Source organism: Oryx dammah, unplaced genomic scaffold, assembly GCF_014754425.2.
Source record: "Oryx dammah isolate SB20612 unplaced genomic scaffold, SCBI_Odam_1.1 HiC_scaffold_22, whole genome shotgun sequence".
Classification (NCBI taxonomy): domain Eukaryota; kingdom Metazoa; phylum Chordata; class Mammalia; order Artiodactyla; family Bovidae; genus Oryx; species Oryx dammah.
In genome coordinates this window covers 28562050-28578621 of record NW_024070206.1, presented here as the reverse complement: position 1 = coordinate 28578621, position 16572 = coordinate 28562050, and the positions used below count along the sequence as shown (strand labels likewise).

The window sequence follows — 16572 nt, the reverse complement described above, 5'->3', positions numbered from 1 at the left end:
TCTCCCCCTCTTATACCATTTTCTACCTTTTTACAAGGACTACCCGCTGTTGTTCTACAGGTGGTCACAGCCCTAGTGAACCTTATTCCTCCCTTCACATCCTGGAGAGCTGGCCCCGCCCACCGTGAGCCTGGGAGTGCTTGAGGAGGCGCTGCCCCTTTAAGAGGCAGGCACCGGGGGCGGTCGCTGCGCCAATTGGCGGAGCTCGCAGCCACGTGGCGGGCAGCAAGGGCTGTGGCCCGGCTCTGGTGGCGGCAGTGGGGCTTCTGAGGGGGTCCCTGGGAAGGGGCGCAAATTAACAGATGTGCATGAAGAAGTGTCTGGTCGGTCTCACGTTCTGTACCTGCTACCTGGCTTCTTACCTCACGAACAAGGTGAGGAGGGGCGGGTGCGGGGTGGTGATGATTGCCCGTGGGGGATCTGAGTCCCCAGATCGTGTGTGGACCAAATACTGCCTCCCGATTTTTATCTGATTTGTTCCTGATGGTGATGGAGAAGAAAACAATTCTGCACGATTTTCTTTTAGAAGTAAGATTTGTTGGACGGTACTGTCCTCGTTTCTCGTGCTGTAATACGTCCTTTACATCTACTGGGAAACTGGATTTTTGACTGGTGAATTCCCAGGAACCTCATTTTTGGGTATGTGGACTACTTTTTCGGGGAGGGGAATGCTGTTGGCCCCTGTTCCCTCTAGAAGGAGGAAGAGTAGGAGAAGAAATCACGCACATTTTGCTCTCTCTTCTAAACATACCCCTGCCCCGGAACCACCAAGGTTCCAGACGCCTTTAGATAGTAGCTATCGATCCATCTCCATCTCTGCCTCACACCGTTGATTCTCAAACCTGTTTTTCTTGTGGCTCCATCCCAAGCATTTCGAATATATTGAAGAGTTTTTCATGAAATTATTAAAAAATAAACTTAATTTTGTTTAATGTCATAAAACTCTATTGATGAAAAGTCAGAAAATCAGTGGTACTATGTTTTTGTTTTGTTAGGAGGGAGCCTTGGGTTTCGTACCATGTAGAGAAATGTTAGATCCCCATGAGCTAGTGTGGGATATCACCCCTTGTCCTGGACTCTGGGGTAGACTCCAAGCCAAAGTGATGATAGGGGGCTCAGGACCACCTTTCCCCACTCTAGAGTCTCTGCTACTCTCTTTCCACTCCCCCTTGGGGGAAAAAAAAAAGCAAACCAAAAACCCTCTTTCTCTGGAAAAGAGCTACTAGCAAATAGCAATGAATGAGCATTTATTGTCTTCATGAAGGTTGTTCAGGATGATGGAAGACATGGTCCAGATGCTAACATAATCCTTCCCTTGTCTCAATGTTACAAATAAAATATCAGAGGAAAGTGGAGAGGAACATATTGACTCAACGTGAGTAAATAGGCTTCAAAGAAGAATGAAGGTCCATCTCTAGGATACATACACCAGAGCACAGGCAGGTAACTACACCTGTGATATTTAGGAATTCATACAAGGGGAATTACAGGTTGATTAATCCATGGGGGGAAAAAATAGAAATGTAAACTTGCATAACACCAGTCTATTGCACTTTTCAGATCATGTGACGAATCAGTGGAGTCCTTGCTTAAAGCCATTTAATGGTCTTTAGGCTTTTAAAAAATTCTTAAAGTGTTCCATCATAGAAAAAGTAGAAAAAGATACCCAGAAAGACAAAATACAGTTCTCCTGTTCATAATGTGCTGTAAATTTGGTTAAAAGACATAATAGAAATACAAGTTGATCTTAGTTGAATTGGCTTTAAAAAAAAGAAAAAACAAACTTAAAAAAACACACCTAACGTGTTAGATACCTGAGCAGAATTAATTAGAGAAAAAACCCCAAGAATGCAAAACCAAACAAAAGTGGAAAGAAAACAAAGGAAAGAATGAATAGGATGACAAACAAAGAAGGCAGTGAATTTTTAGGTAAACTGGGCAATAGATAAAGTGGATACTCTGAGAAAATCGACTGTGTCCAGGGGTTTTTCCAGTTTACTCTGGAGTTGCCACAGTTATAGCATGGTACTTCCAAGGTCTGGGAATGCTGAGAGGGATCAGCTGTCCACAGTATCTGGCCCACTTTGTTCCATCCCCAGCTGAGAGGTGGTCAGGCTTCTGGTGACCCTGGGGAAAGCAGCTCCCCCACCTCCTTGTTAAAAATTTTACTGGAGTATAGTTGTTTTACAATGTTGGATTAGGTTCAGTTGTACAGTGAAGTCATTGAGTTATACATATGCTCATTGTTTTCCAGCTTCTTTTTTCGTATAGAAAAAAGAATACAATACTAAGTAGAGTTCTCTGTGCTCTACAGTAGGTCCTTGATGGTTGTCTATTTCCTATATATGTATATGTTAATCCCAAGCCCTGATTTATCCCTCTTCCACAGGTTTCTCTTTTCAATATCTGTAAGTCTGTTTCTGTTTTATAAGTTCATTTGTCATTAAAAAAAATATATTCCATATATGAGTGATAGCATATGATACTTGTCTCTCTGTATGACTTCACTTAGCCCCTCTCTTTAGTACAAATTGGAAGGTCATTGTTTTTCCCCACTGTGTGGTTTCTTTGGGGTGGAACAAAAAAGGCCTTTTTGAAACTTGAGTGTGTTTATGTTTCTTTAGTAAGGCTTTTCTTGATTATATGGTCTACCAATTCTCTATAATTTGAAAATGTCCATTAATTTGATATTTGTTTTTCAGTATGTCCTGTCTGTCTTGAAATTTACCTACCCTACATTATTCCAAGGGTGAGTATCTTTTGTATACATTTGTAGGAAATGTCCAAGTAGCATCATTAAAATATTTTTAATGACTGCATAGATTTTTCATTAGATAGACATACTGTAATTTATTTAGTCCGTCTGTTAATGGCATTTAAATTGTGCCCCCTTTGAGGGGTATAAACACAGCAATATTATCAGACATTTTTTTGCATTTAAATCTGCCAAATTTCTGTTTCTTTGGACTAAATTCCTGTATAAGAAATTTAGATTAAAGAACACGAACTTTAGTAGACTGCTTGAATATTAAAAATTTCTTTTTCAGAATTGTTTTATCAATTTATATTGTAACCCAGCCTGTGTGTGAAAGTTTCTATGATATTTTGAGTTGTGCTCAAAGTATGGCTCATTTTTTTCCTCTCTCTGCTAATTTCATGAGCAAAAAATAATAGCACATTGCTTTGTCTTACTATTAGATTATTCGTGAAGTTGGATGGTTTTCTTATGTTATCCACTTGTATCTCTTTTTTCAGTGAATTGTGTTTTTGTGCCTTTTATCTTTTTATTTTTATGATTTATTTATTTTAAATTGAAGGATAATTGCTTTATAGTATTGCATTGGTTTCTTATCCTTTTATTTTCAGTTCAGTTCAGTTCAGTTCAGTCGCTCAGTCATGTCCGACTCTTTGCGACCCCATGAATCGCAGCACACCAGGCCTCCCTGTCCATCACCAACTCCCGGAGTTCACTCAGACTTACGTCCATCGAGTCAGTGATGCCATCCAGCCATCTCATCCTCGGTCGTCCCCTTCTCCTCCTGCCCCCTTTTAATTTATTCTTTGCCATTTCATTTTGTTTATAAATATTTTGATTATTTGGACTTTTTAAGTGACATTATAGACAATTCATTGTTTGAACATAGGAATGAAGCAGCAGAGAGAAACAGATTAATCCAGAATGTGGTCTTGTAAACTGAGGGATGGTATTATTAGAAAGAAGACAGAAAAGGGTGTAGAGTCAGGTCAATAGAGTAGATACTGTAGCAACAGCATGGCGCTCACATTTCCCTCTTTTACCTTAACCACCTGCCCCCCAGCTTTTTAAAAAAATATTTTATTTTTATATTGATTGTTTTGTTTGTGATAGCTACCATTGCTTTTAGGGGCTTCCTAGGTGGCACTAGTGGTAAAGAACCTGCCTGCCAATGCAGGAGACATAGAGATGCAGGTTTGATCCCTGGGTCAGGAAGATTCCCCTGGAGGAGAGCATAGCAACCCACTCCAGTATTCTTGCCTGGGAAATCCCATGGACAGAGGAGCCTGGTGGGCTACAGTCCATGGGGTCACATTTCGGTCGGACATGACTGAAGTGACTTAGCATGCACCATTGCTTATATGCTTATTCTTCTCATCACTATATCATAGATATTCACCTATATGTCACTAAAACTTTTTTCAATTCTTAATTATTATCTGTTTATTTTAGTGTATGGTTCAGTGTGAAGAAATCATTCTCCTCCTCATGCTTTTTATTTCTGCTAGCCCTATTTATTATATTTTGTTATATAATCCTTCATTTTGCTTTTAGGTTGTTAATATCATATGTGAGGTCATTTTCCTAGGGTCTATTTTTGAGCGCTTATTTGTCAGCTTTTATGAAAAGGGGCTAGTGCTAAATTGTTTTCATTATTATAGCATTTAAATATGTGGTAGAGCACACAATCCTTCATTCTCCTCTTCCTTTTTTTTTTTTTTAAGTATCACAAATGGATACAGAAAAGCAGGGATAGACATCTTAATATCAGTCAAGGTTGAATTCAGGACAAAAATCATTAAGTAAACAAAGAAATATGTGTTACAATGCTAAGCAATGCAGTTCAAAATGAAAAGACGCATTGTAATGCTAGAGCATGGAGTTCAAAGTGCAAATGAAATCGGAATGAATATCTGTCAACCAAACAACAGAGCATCATCTTTTGTCAAATAAAAATGGCAAGAATATCAGAGATAAATAGGAACATACTACTAGTAGGAGACAAACTTACTACTGTTTTTTCCCATGACCGATCAATTGGACAAACAAAAAACTAGAAAAAAAAATCATAAATAGTGCAATTAATAAATAACAGACTGAGTATCTTGAAAATAGAGATTATGCCCCCTTTTAAAATGCCCATAGAGTATTCACCATGAATAAAGCATCAATTATTTCCCAAAGAGTCGCAATTATACAATCCCAGTGCAGCAAAACTAGATCTCTACCTCAAAAACAAAAGTCCTGCCTACGAAGGGCTCTTGAACGTATAAAAAGATATTCTTTATTCATGAGACAATATAGTTTTATACTGTATTGAGATATATTTTTACTAACAAGATTTGAAAAATAAAATTTTAAAATTTGATAATACAGTGTTGATGAGGATGTAGAAAGCAGGTAGGTGCTCTAGGGACTTCCCGGGTGGTCCAGTGGTTAAGACTTCACCTTCCTGTGCAGGAGGTGTGGGTTTGATCCCTGGTTGGGGAGATAAGATTCCACATGCCTCTTGGCCAAAAAGCCAAAACCTGAAAAAAACAGGATCAATACTGTAACAGATATAATAAGGACTTTAAAAATGGTCCACAGCAAAACAAACAATAAAAAAAGCAGGTACTGTCATGCTGTCATACATTGATTATAGGTGGAAAACTATTGATGTTGATAATTGGCACAATGTCAGTGATTGGCATTTTGGTAAAATATAGCAATATGGCAATGGTTTGAATCCTTCAATCCAGCAATTCCACTTCTGGGAATCTACCTGACAGATTTACTTGCATTTATTTAAACAAAATATGTGCAGAGATATACATGTGAAACATTGCAGCCCTTGGTGACAAGCATTTTTAATCAGCCTAATTTTCATCTATATAGAATCAATTAAATAAATTATATTGTATTGCTCATGGAATACCATTCAAACATTTAAAAGCAGTAAGGAAACTCTTGTGTATTGAAAAGGAGAGATCTTCAAGATTTTGTTCCCGATTTAATGGGGAACAAGAGAAAGTCTAAAACAGTGTAGTACACTACCACCTTCTAGAACTGTGTGTATGTCTTCCTCATTTTAAAAAAAAGATTGGGAATTCCCTGATGGTCCAGTGGTTAGGATTCAGTGCTTTCACTGCTGTGGCCCCGTGTTCAGTCCCTGGTCTGAAAACTAAGATCTTAAAGCTGCATGGTGTGGCCAAAAAAAAAAAAAAAAAATCAGAGGACTTCCAGTGGTCCAGTGGTTAAGACTGTGTTCCAATGCAGGGGGTGCGGGTTTGATCCCTGGTCATGGAGCTAAGACCCCACATGCTTCCTGGCCAAAATATAAACAAAATAAACACCCCTCCCCTCCCAGCACAGAAAGCACAGCAAAACGCCACATGAATGATGGGTATTATAGGGTCTTCACCATGACTCCACTTTATGTAACAAATATTTTATTTGTTACATAAAATATTGTAACAAATTCAATAAAGACTTTAAAAATAGTCCACATCAAAAAAAATCTTAAAAAGGTGAAGCCCCTAGTAGGAGTGGTTACCATAGGGAAAGATGGACATGGTGCAGATAGCAGGCAGGGAAAGGGAGAAGATTTATCATCACTTACTGTTTTATGTTTTTGAATTTTTTGTTCCTTATCATATTATCACCAATATGTTGTTTCTAGTGAACTTTACAATCACTGTCAAGTTTCTCCCTAGTAGTTCATAGCAAAACTTTAAAAGATATCATCCATGATTGTGTATGTTTTGGTCAATAAAGCTGGGATATTGTTTTCTCCTTTTCTGACCCTGAGTGTCCTTTCAATTCTGTCCAGGTCGAGGTACTTAGGGAATTTAGGTGGGAAAGATGTTGTTGTCACCTGAATTACTTTTTACCCTCCTCCGCTGGGGGCTTCCCCTGTGGCTCAGTGGTAAAGAATCCGCCTGCCAAGTAGGTGATGCGGGTACGAAGGTTTGGTCCCTGGGTCAAGAAGATCTCCTGGAGAGGGAAAGGGCAACCCAGCCCGGTATTCTTGCCTGGGAAATCCCATGGACAGAGGAGCCTGGCCGGCTACAGTCCATGGGGTGGCATAACAGTTAGACACAACTGAGCAGTTCAACAAGAAGCTTTGCTGGAGTCACTCTCTCTCACCTGTGAGCCATTGTTCATTCTGGGCCTCCTGCTTTGAACAGGCATCTGCTCAGATTTATTAGGTTGGCCAAAAAGCCCATTTGGGTTTTCGTACCGTTGCATGGGAAACCCGAATGAAGTTTTTGGCCAACCCAATACTTTCTCCAGGAAAACTTACTCAGCTCCCTAGACTAGATCAATTGCTCCCTGCTAGGGTGTTTTGTGCTACCTGGTACTGTTCCCCTTAGAACTTTATCACACCTTATTGTATTTACCGGTTCAGGCACTTACTTCCCACTACGCTAGGGTTTCTCAGCCTCAGCACTATTGATGTTTTGACCTGGTAAACTCTTCTGAGAGGCTGTCCAACATGTTGCAAGGTGTTTGGCAGCGTCCTGGCTTCTACTTATCAGATGCCAGTAGCAATGCTTCCCCCACCCCCAGCTGTGACAACCAAAAATGTCTCCAGATACTGCCAAGTGTCCCCTGGTGGGGAAGATCCACACAATCGAGATCTACTGCTCTAGACCAAGCTGTTGGAGGACACAGCCCCATGTATTTCCACGCTGCCTGGTGGAGTCATTGAAGGCTCCACAAGGGAGACATAAAACCTGGATCTTATAGGGTGGGCAGGTGTCCTCCAACACAGAGGAGATGAGAAGACGTTATGGGTCAAGAAGACCACATGTGCAGACTCTTAGAGGTGTGAAATAATCTGGCACATTGCCGAGGCTGTGGCCAGTTCAGTGTGGCTGGAATGTGGCTGCCACTGGCAGATGAACAGGAGCTGACCCTGGGGAGGGGCGGCTGCAGGTCCTGGGAGGCTTGTGTGTCCCATGCAAGTGACTTTGTCCTTTAGGCCAAGGGTTCTCCACTGTCATGTCCCAACGCGTGGATGTGTTGTAATCACCTCTGGAGGTGAGGTGTCTCAAGTCATAACTAAAAATAAGGTTTTGAAATTTATGAATGACTCACCAAAAATGTGACAGGCCTATGTACCTGTCACACATTTGGCACTCAGTCATGTCTGATTCTGCGATCCCATGAACTGTAGCCAGCCAGCCTCCTCTGTCCCATGGAATTCTCCAGGCAAGAATACTGGAGTGGGTTGCTATTCCCTTCGCCAGGGGATCTTCCCGACCTAGGGATTGAACCTGGGCCTCCAGCATTGCAGGCAGCTCCCTTACTGTCTGAGCCACCAGGGAAGACCCTATAATACCCATCATTCATTTGGTGTTTTGCTGTGCTTTCTGTGCTGGGATGGGAGGGGTGTTTATTTTGTTACCTGTGGCCCCCCCCCCCACCTGAACTTTGCACTTGAGGAAATGTGTCTTCTGAGAACTTCATGTCCCCAGGTGTGTTGGCCTAGCAAGGGGGCTGAGAGCTGCTGCCTATGGCATCAGGAGGAATCAACTGTTCTTAAAACAAGTGAGGAGCACAATTAGGTTGGCATTTTAGAACAAACCCCTTGGCTGCAGCATGGAAAATGGACAGTACAGGGCAATCCTGGAGAGAAAGGGGACCCGTTAAGGAGCTGATGCTGTGGTCTAGATGCGGAATGATGGGAGGTTGAATTAGGCAGAGGGGTGGAAGGGAAGGCTTCAGGTTTCAGAGCTGTTATAGGGATAAAGTCAATAGGATTTTGTAAGTTGATGAGGGAGGTGATGGCAGAGGAGGGCCAGGATGGCATCTGGTTTGGCTGATTAGGAAGAGTAGGAGGATGGCCAGGGTGGGGAAGGGGAAATTCCAGGTTATGTTTTATCATCAGGAGCTTGGGGGTAGGTGTCAGGATGGCCGTATCCTGTGAGAAGGGGGGTTTGGGACTCACCAGTGCAAGGTCATGGAGATGTGCTGGCTGTGGGTGAGATTGTTCAGGAAAAGTCTAGAATAAGAAGAGGAGATGGTCAGTGTCAGCAGGGAATGGTACAGCTGGACTCAGGGGAATAGCAGAGGTCGAGAAGGACAGGTCTAGAGCTGGGGTGATGGTTAGGAGAAAGTGGTAGAAAAGAATTGTAGGAAGGCTCATATATGTATATTTGTCAGTCAACACATCTGTGGGGGTGAACCATCAGACCGTGGCACTCTTAAATTCACCTTGGCCCTTTTCCTTTTCAGGTGGCAGACACTGGTTGGTGGACTTTTGCTTCATGTGTCATGGAAACTGGGCTGGGTGGAGATCAACAGCCGTTCAAGGTAGAATTGCCTCTTCTGTGCTTCATTCATGATTCATACCCTGCTTCCTTGTATGTTATTTGTATTGCATGGTGTTGCATTGGGAAATACTCATGTTTATTTGAGTTGTATGATCTCTTAATTCCCTTCTAATCTTGAGATTCAATGGCTTTATAATCAAGTAGAACTCAAGTAGAGTTTTCCTGGTTAGTGCCACTAAGTAATGTTAAAATAAATTGAGATATAAAAATTATAATGCCATATTAATTTGACTTTGTTTTAGATTTTAGGATCACTATGAGTAAGTTATTAAATCAACTTTAAATTTGGGGGATAAATTTTTTATTTTGAAATTATTTCCTGCTTACAAAACAGTTAAAAGTGGTATAAAGAGGTCCCATGCTCTTTATTCAGATTTCCCAATTACTATTTTACCTTGCTTCTATTATCATTTTCTCTGATATATACATATATATGTATACAGTAATTTTTTTCTGAATTATTTGAAAGTAAATAGCAGATTTTCTTTAATTCTAAATTGCTGAGTGTATATTTCTTAAGAGCAAGGACTTTCTCTTACATGACTTCTGTAGTTATCAAAATGAGGAGATTAACATAATACTATTATCTCATCTGTAGACCAATATTTATTTTGCCAGTTTCCTTAATAATATTCTTTATAACCCTCTCCACAAAAATTCTGATCCAGGGTCCAATTCAGTCACACATTGTTGTTAATGATTCTATTAAGACCGCTTTTCAAATAGATTTAAAAGAAATGTCAAAGACCATGACATTTTTCAGCCAAAATGATCATCTGAATTGGCTATGTGAATCATAGATAAATCCTCACATAGGTAAAGCCTCATGATTCTTTAAGAACATCATGCCTCACCTGAAATGATGTAGAAAATGAAAAGAAAATGAAGTTAAGATTTACATAAATTAGGTAAATATCCCAGTTGAATGATCAGGCTAAGTCATTTGCCTTGTGGTCCGAGTTATCTGCCCACCTTCTCCATGAAGATAAACTGCTTCCTTGCTAAGTCACCCCTTGGCTTAGCATACTGGAGAAGCTTTGGGAATGAGACCAGTATAAATATTAATAATTTTGGCTTCTCCTGAAAACATATAACTGGAGAGCAAAATACTGATCTGAAGAGGTTTGACAAAGGTGAGGCCCTGGGAACTTGGGTGTGGATTAATTTCCCTGACCCTATTACATCATAGTTCATATTCTGAAAGAATATCCCACATGAGATGCTTAACTAATCTGAAGGAATAGTTCATCAAGTCATACTCTTGCATTTCCATGATAGAGTGTTCTCTACTTGATAAAATACAGAGACTTCTGGAATTTCATAGGTGATATTGAGCACATGTCTTATACTCCGTTACTATGGTGGATAGTTCAGTGAGAACTGGGTCTCCATTTAAACAAATGTGGGCCCTGAATTCACAAAGCGTGTGATAGTTCTATGATTTAGTTAAATAATAAAGCATTTGGACTCTGAATAGTTGAATGTATTACTCCACAGAAGCAAGAGAATTGTCTGTCAGATTTTGGACTAGGGTCTACCAGGGCTGATCAACATGGGTCTTCCACTGTTACAGCATTCCTGACTAACTTGTTCATAATGGTCATTTAAACATTACCTAGGGATCCCAGGTGGTACTAGTGGTAAAGAATCAGCCTGCCAGTGCAGGAGACTCAAGAGACATGGGTTCAATCCCTGGGTTGGGAAGATCCCCTAGAGAAGGAAATGGCAACCCACTCCAGTACTCTTGCCTTGAGAATCCCATGGACAGAGGAACCTGGCCGGCTACAGTCCATGGGGTTTCAGAGTCAGATGTGACTGAGCACAGGACTGGAAACATTACCTTACTCATATTTATTTAAAAGCAATGCCATTGTTCATACTTAAACATTTTTTGGCATGTAAAAGATACATAACATTTACTGTTTTAAAATAGTTTTAAAGTATACAGTTCAGTGGCATTAAGTACGTTCATAATGTTGTGCAACCATTACCACCATCCATTTCCAGAACTTTTTATCATTCCAAACAGAAACTCTGTACCCATTACATGGCATAGCTCTGGCATTAAAAAAAAAAAATCTTAAAAAATATAGCTACAGGACTTCCCTCGTGATCTGGTAATTAAGACTCCATGGTTCCACTATTGGGGGCATGGCTTCAGTCCCTGGTGAGGAAACCAAGATCCCACATACCTCGAAGACTGGCAAAATAAAGAATAAATAGATGATAGCTCCCCTCTCTCTCTACCCACCCCAGGCCCTGGTAAAGCTCTGTTATATTTTCTGTCTCTATGAATTTACCTACTCTGGGTACTTGTCCTTTTGGGACTGGTTTACTTCACTTGGCATAATACCTACACGCTTCATCTATGTTGAAGATTGTGTCAACATTTCCTTCCTTGTTAAGGCTTTTCGTTGTGTATATAGACCACATTTTGTTTTTATACCACATTGTATACTGCACTTGGTGTATCCATTTATCCGTCAATGGATTTCTTCATATTTTTATTGCTTTTTTTTGGAGGAGAGAAGGGGGAAATGACTAGTAGAGCTTAGTGAAGTCAAAGATACTCAAGATTCTTTCCTTGAAAGAAGTGGTTCTCAACAGAGAAGTTTGAGACCCACGAGACACTGCTGTCCCTTGAACACACATGATGCTAGATGTTACCCATCTCAGAAGAGCCGTCGTCATATTTCTTTTTAGTCCCCTTGCTAAAGCTCCCAGAGACTTTTTTCAGTTTTATCCCCTGAACTTCTTTGGTGGTTTCACAGCCACACACAAGATATCAGCCCAGTTAAGCTTCTTGGGAAAGATTCTAGTGTCTTAGTTTGTAGTGGGTCTTGTGGTTGACAGCGGGTGTCACAGCTCAGAATTTCCAGTCACCCCGGGCCCTGGGCAGAGGGGTGTTACCAGGTAGCAAGCGGCAGGGTCCCAGGACCAGGGCTCCTTCATGGGCTGGGCAGAACTGGGTATGTGTTTGCTGTGGCTGCTGTTTCCTACCAGGCTTGGCTTTCTGATGATGTCAGTAGAGAACCAAAGTCCAGCTTTGCTGTGTGACTGGACTTGTTCGCTGTGTGACTGTGGACTTGTGCAGAGATAGTATAGGTTGAGCTCTACTCAGAAAGGAAACAACCCCAGGAAGACAGTTTGGAGTTCCCAGTGACATCATGGACATCCCCATCACCCATGGAGTGAGAGTGAAAGTCACTTAGTCGTGTCCAACTCTTTATGACCCCGTGGACTATACAGTCCATGGAATTTTCCAGGCCAGAATACTGGAGTGGGTAGCCTTTCTCTTCTCCAGGGATCTTTCCAACCCAGGGATCTAACCCAGGTCTCCCATGTTGTGGGCGGATTCTTTACCAGCTGAACCACAAAGGAAGCTCCTCACCCATGGAGGGCAGGCCCCAAATTGGTCCTTCTTTTTTTTAAATTGGAGGATAATTGCTTTACAATGTTGTGTTGGTTTCTGTTATACAACAGTGTGAATCAGCCTTAAGTATACATATTATCCTCTCCCTCTTGAGCCTGCCTCCCATGTCTCCCTCCTACCCATCTAGGTCGTCATAGAGCACTGGGCTGAACTCCCTGTGTTATGTAGCAACTTCCTACTAGCTATCTATTTTATGCATGGTAAGTATATATATTTACCATGTCTGTGGGCTTCCCGGGTGACACTCGTGGTAAAGAACCTGCCTACCAGTGCAGAAGACATGAAAGACATGGGTTCAATCCCTGGGTCAGGAAGATCCCCAGGAGTAGGACATGGCAACCCACTCCAGTATTCTTGCCTGGAGAATCCCATGGACGGAGGAGCCTGGCGGGCTATAGTCTAGTCTATAGGGTCGCAAAGAGTAGGACACAACTAAAGTGATTTAGCATGCATGCACCATGTGTATATATTTCAATGCTACTCTCTCAATTCATCCCACCCTCTCCAAATTGGTCTTTAATAGCCTATGCCATTGAGAGTTCATTTAAACTGTCCTTGTAGCCGGGAGTACAGGAGAATCCTAGATTCCCTCTCAAACAAGTCACAGAAACTAGCACCATGCTTCTTCCATTGCAGAGAGCCATGACTGCTGTGTGGGTCAGCCTCTGGCCATGTCATGTAGTGACTCCACCAACTGACCTGATGGAATCGTTCTTCTCCCAGGATGTTTGCCCAGCACCCAGCTGTTATCAGCGGGTGCTGGATGATACCCTTGGAGGCTCTATCTTGGGAAAGATAGCACTGGTTTTCAGTCACAAGCTTGTCATTCTACAGTGGCCTCTGCTGTTGTCAGACCTTTGCAGAACATTGCAGTGATTTTTCTAGCAGAAGTTGGAAGGCCTGAGTGCAAGCTTTCTGTATTTACAAAATGTGATCCTGAATGAACATTGTGACTTGTTTCAGCTGACAACATCGTAGCACAGCGAGACTATGTCCTTCTGTTAGATTCTAGAACCACTGCTGAGGACAGACTAAGTTGTAAATTCACTGGAGACTGTATTTTATTTAAAAATTATTTATTTATTTTGGCTGTACCTTGGGTCATCCAGAATCTGAGTTCCCTGACCAGGGATTGAACCCATGCCCTCTGCGATGGACATGCGCTTTCTTAACCACTGGACCATCAGGGAAGTCTCTCACTGAAGACTTTAGATGTCATCTCCTGGCTCCTGTGTTACCAGGCTGTATATTTAAATAAAAATATTTTGAGGGTAACCTTTAGCTTACTTGTCACTTTTTGTCCACAATATATATGAGAAAAAAGTTTGAAACTCTCAAGCTTTTCAGTTAAGAGAAATTCTATGTTAGAAAAACAACATGTGTCATAATATCTTTGTGACCAGAGATTTCTAATAGATGAAGATGCCCCCACCCCTTAATTTTGCACTGAGAGTCTTTGCTGGAGAACCTTAACAAATATCTTTGATAAAAGCTGCAAATTAACTCAGCCCTGTCCATAAAGAAATGAACAATGAGACAGCCAGCTAAGGTTGAGATTGTGCTTCTTTTAAATTATCAATTATTTATTGGTTTTTCAGTGAGCTAGCCCATCTTTGTCAAAGCTACTGGTGGTCCAAATTTCCCAAATAGTGTTGTAATGTATTGATATTTCATTTTGAATGACTCGTAGTTTTCTAAAAAGTGATCTTTGCTCATGGAGGAAAGTTAGCACTCAAATTCATGTGTTTTTGATATTCTTCCCTGTTGTTTTTGCTCCAGAGGAATACTTTACACATATGCATATCTTGGAATTACTTTGGGGGAATAATAAAGCCAGCTTTCAAAACTTCCTCAGGAAATATGCTAAGAACCACTAAAAGAATAAAATAGGGAATAAAATCTGATTCGTGTTGGTCTGGTGATTGGGGTGGTACCTGGGGGAAGTCCAGGAGGCCACTGATAGTAAAAGGACAAGATATTTTTAAGTATTAGCTTTTGGGGGCTGCTTTTGGTCTTCATTACTGCACGTGGGCTTTCTCTAGCTGTGGCACAAGGGCTTCTTCTCATTGTGGTGGCTTCTCTTGCTGCAGAGCACGGGCTCTAGGGCCCTCGGGTTTCAGAAGTTGAGGCACGTGGGCTTAGTTGCCCCACAGCATGTGAAATCTTCCCGGACCAGGGATTGAACCCATGTCTTCTGCACTGGCAGATGGATTCTTAATCACTGGACCACCAGGGAAGTCTTCCTGAAGTATCAGCTTTTTTTGGGAGTATCCTTCACAAATACAATTTAAAGTTATCTAGAGTATACAGTGGGGCTTCTCAGGTGGCTCAGTGGGTTAAGAATTCACCTGCCAATACAAGAGACACAGGAGACATGGGTTCAGTCCTTAGGTGGGCAATATCCCCTGGAATAGGAGATGGCAACCTGCTCCAGTATTCTTGCCTGGAGAATCCCATGGACAGAGGAGCCTGGTGGGCTGCAGTCCATGGAGTCGCAAAGAGCTGGACATGACTGAGCAACTGAGCATGCACATGCACAAAGTAAACAGTGTGGTGATGTAATTATACACACACACACACACACACACACACACACACACACATTGTGAAAGATTCCCACCTTGCAGTTAATAAAGGCATCCATCACCTCACTTATTTATTTGCTTTATGAGAACAGTTAAGTTTATTAGCAAATTTCATTATAGGGTACAATGTGAGCAATTATAATCACTGTATGATATATTAGATCCTCACAGAATACATTGTTCATTGTTTGCCAGTAATCAATACACATTATTCACCTTGTAGCTGAAAGTTTGTGTCCTTTTATCAAACGGAGCTGTTCCCCCTACTCCCTAGCCACTGACAATTACTCTTCTACTCAGTTGCTATTAAGTTTGACTTTCTAAAAAAAGGTGACCCATATAAGTGATACCATGCAGTACTGGTCTTTCTCTGGATGGGATTTTCTGACCTTTGACATTGCAGGCCATGCCCACACCACTCAGTGCAAAGGAATCTGCTGAACTCATTTATGATCGACTCCCCATGTGGCACTGTCACTCCCAGTCCCCATGGCCCTTTCTGGCCTCTTAAATCCATGGTATGAAATGTAAGCATCCCTAGACTGTTATGTCTCTCACATTAACTTGGATTTCCAGTCCCCTGGACCCTGTGCATGAGCAAGGTGCTTGTTTTCTTTCTCCCATCTATTAGAGATGAGATATGTACCACTTCTATCCTGCCTCACTTCATATTTGGGGACCTCTGTCCATAGTGCTCAGTCATGTCCAACTCTTTGCGACCCCATGGACTGTAGCCCATCGGGCTCCTCTGTCCATGGAATTCTCCAGGCAAGAATACTGGAGCAGGTTGCCATCTCCTACTCCAGGAGATGTTCCCCACCTAGGGATTGAACTGATGAGTGTGTTGCCATTTCCTACTCCAGGGGATCTTCCTGATCCAGGGATCAAACCTGGGTCTCCTGCATTGGCAGGCAGATTGTTTACCTCTGAGTCATCAAGGAAGCTCCCTAATATCTTGGTCAAGGGTTATTTTCAAGTTTGGAAACAGCTTTTGGGTCACTAGGTGTCAGTATAACACAAGAGTTTTAAAGAATTCAGCTCAAGGATCCTGCCAGGCTCCCATGAACAGATAAACTGAGTATTTTCAGAGAGCAGATGTTCCTTCAATAATGCATGCTCTATTTGAAAAACAAGTGATTTAATTTAATTAGCCTTCATCTCAATAACAACAGTTTTAAGATTCATGCCAACAGACTATTGTTAGCTTCTTGCAAAATGCTTTATTCATCAGGGTTCTTAGGGACAGTAGAGTGTGCAGAAGAAGAAAACAAAAAGTACACGATGCAAACAAGATGCAGCATTTGTGCTAATAAATCATGTAGGAAAAACTGGATGTCACCACTCTTTTTAAAGCAGACCCCGTAGCAAATAGTCCTTCAACAGAGTACAGTCTGCAATCTCTCTCAAAAGGAGTTGCTATGAGATCCCTCCTACACACACACACACACACACACACACACACACACACACACACACACA

At 41.5% G+C, this 16572-nt stretch overlaps 1 protein-coding gene across 4 annotated transcripts in view; it reads left to right on the top strand.

The window, feature by feature from the left end:
- The first annotated feature begins 200 nt into the window (after nt 1-200).
- Nucleotides 201-16572, top strand: part of TMEM241 (transmembrane protein 241) — a 115154-nt gene continuing 98782 nt past the window's right edge. For all 4 annotated transcript variants that reach the window (XR_005725227.1, XM_040264725.1, XM_040264724.1 and 1 more), the window contains exons 1-3: nt 201-374; nt 2703-2749; nt 8978-9055. Coding sequence is in view for 3 of the 4 variants with exons in the window: in XM_040264725.1 (XP_040120659.1) it covers nt 303-374; nt 2703-2749; nt 8978-9055 (197 nt within the window). In the remaining variant the exon portion in view is untranslated. The remainder of the gene's footprint in view (nt 375-2702; nt 2750-8977; nt 9056-16572) is intronic.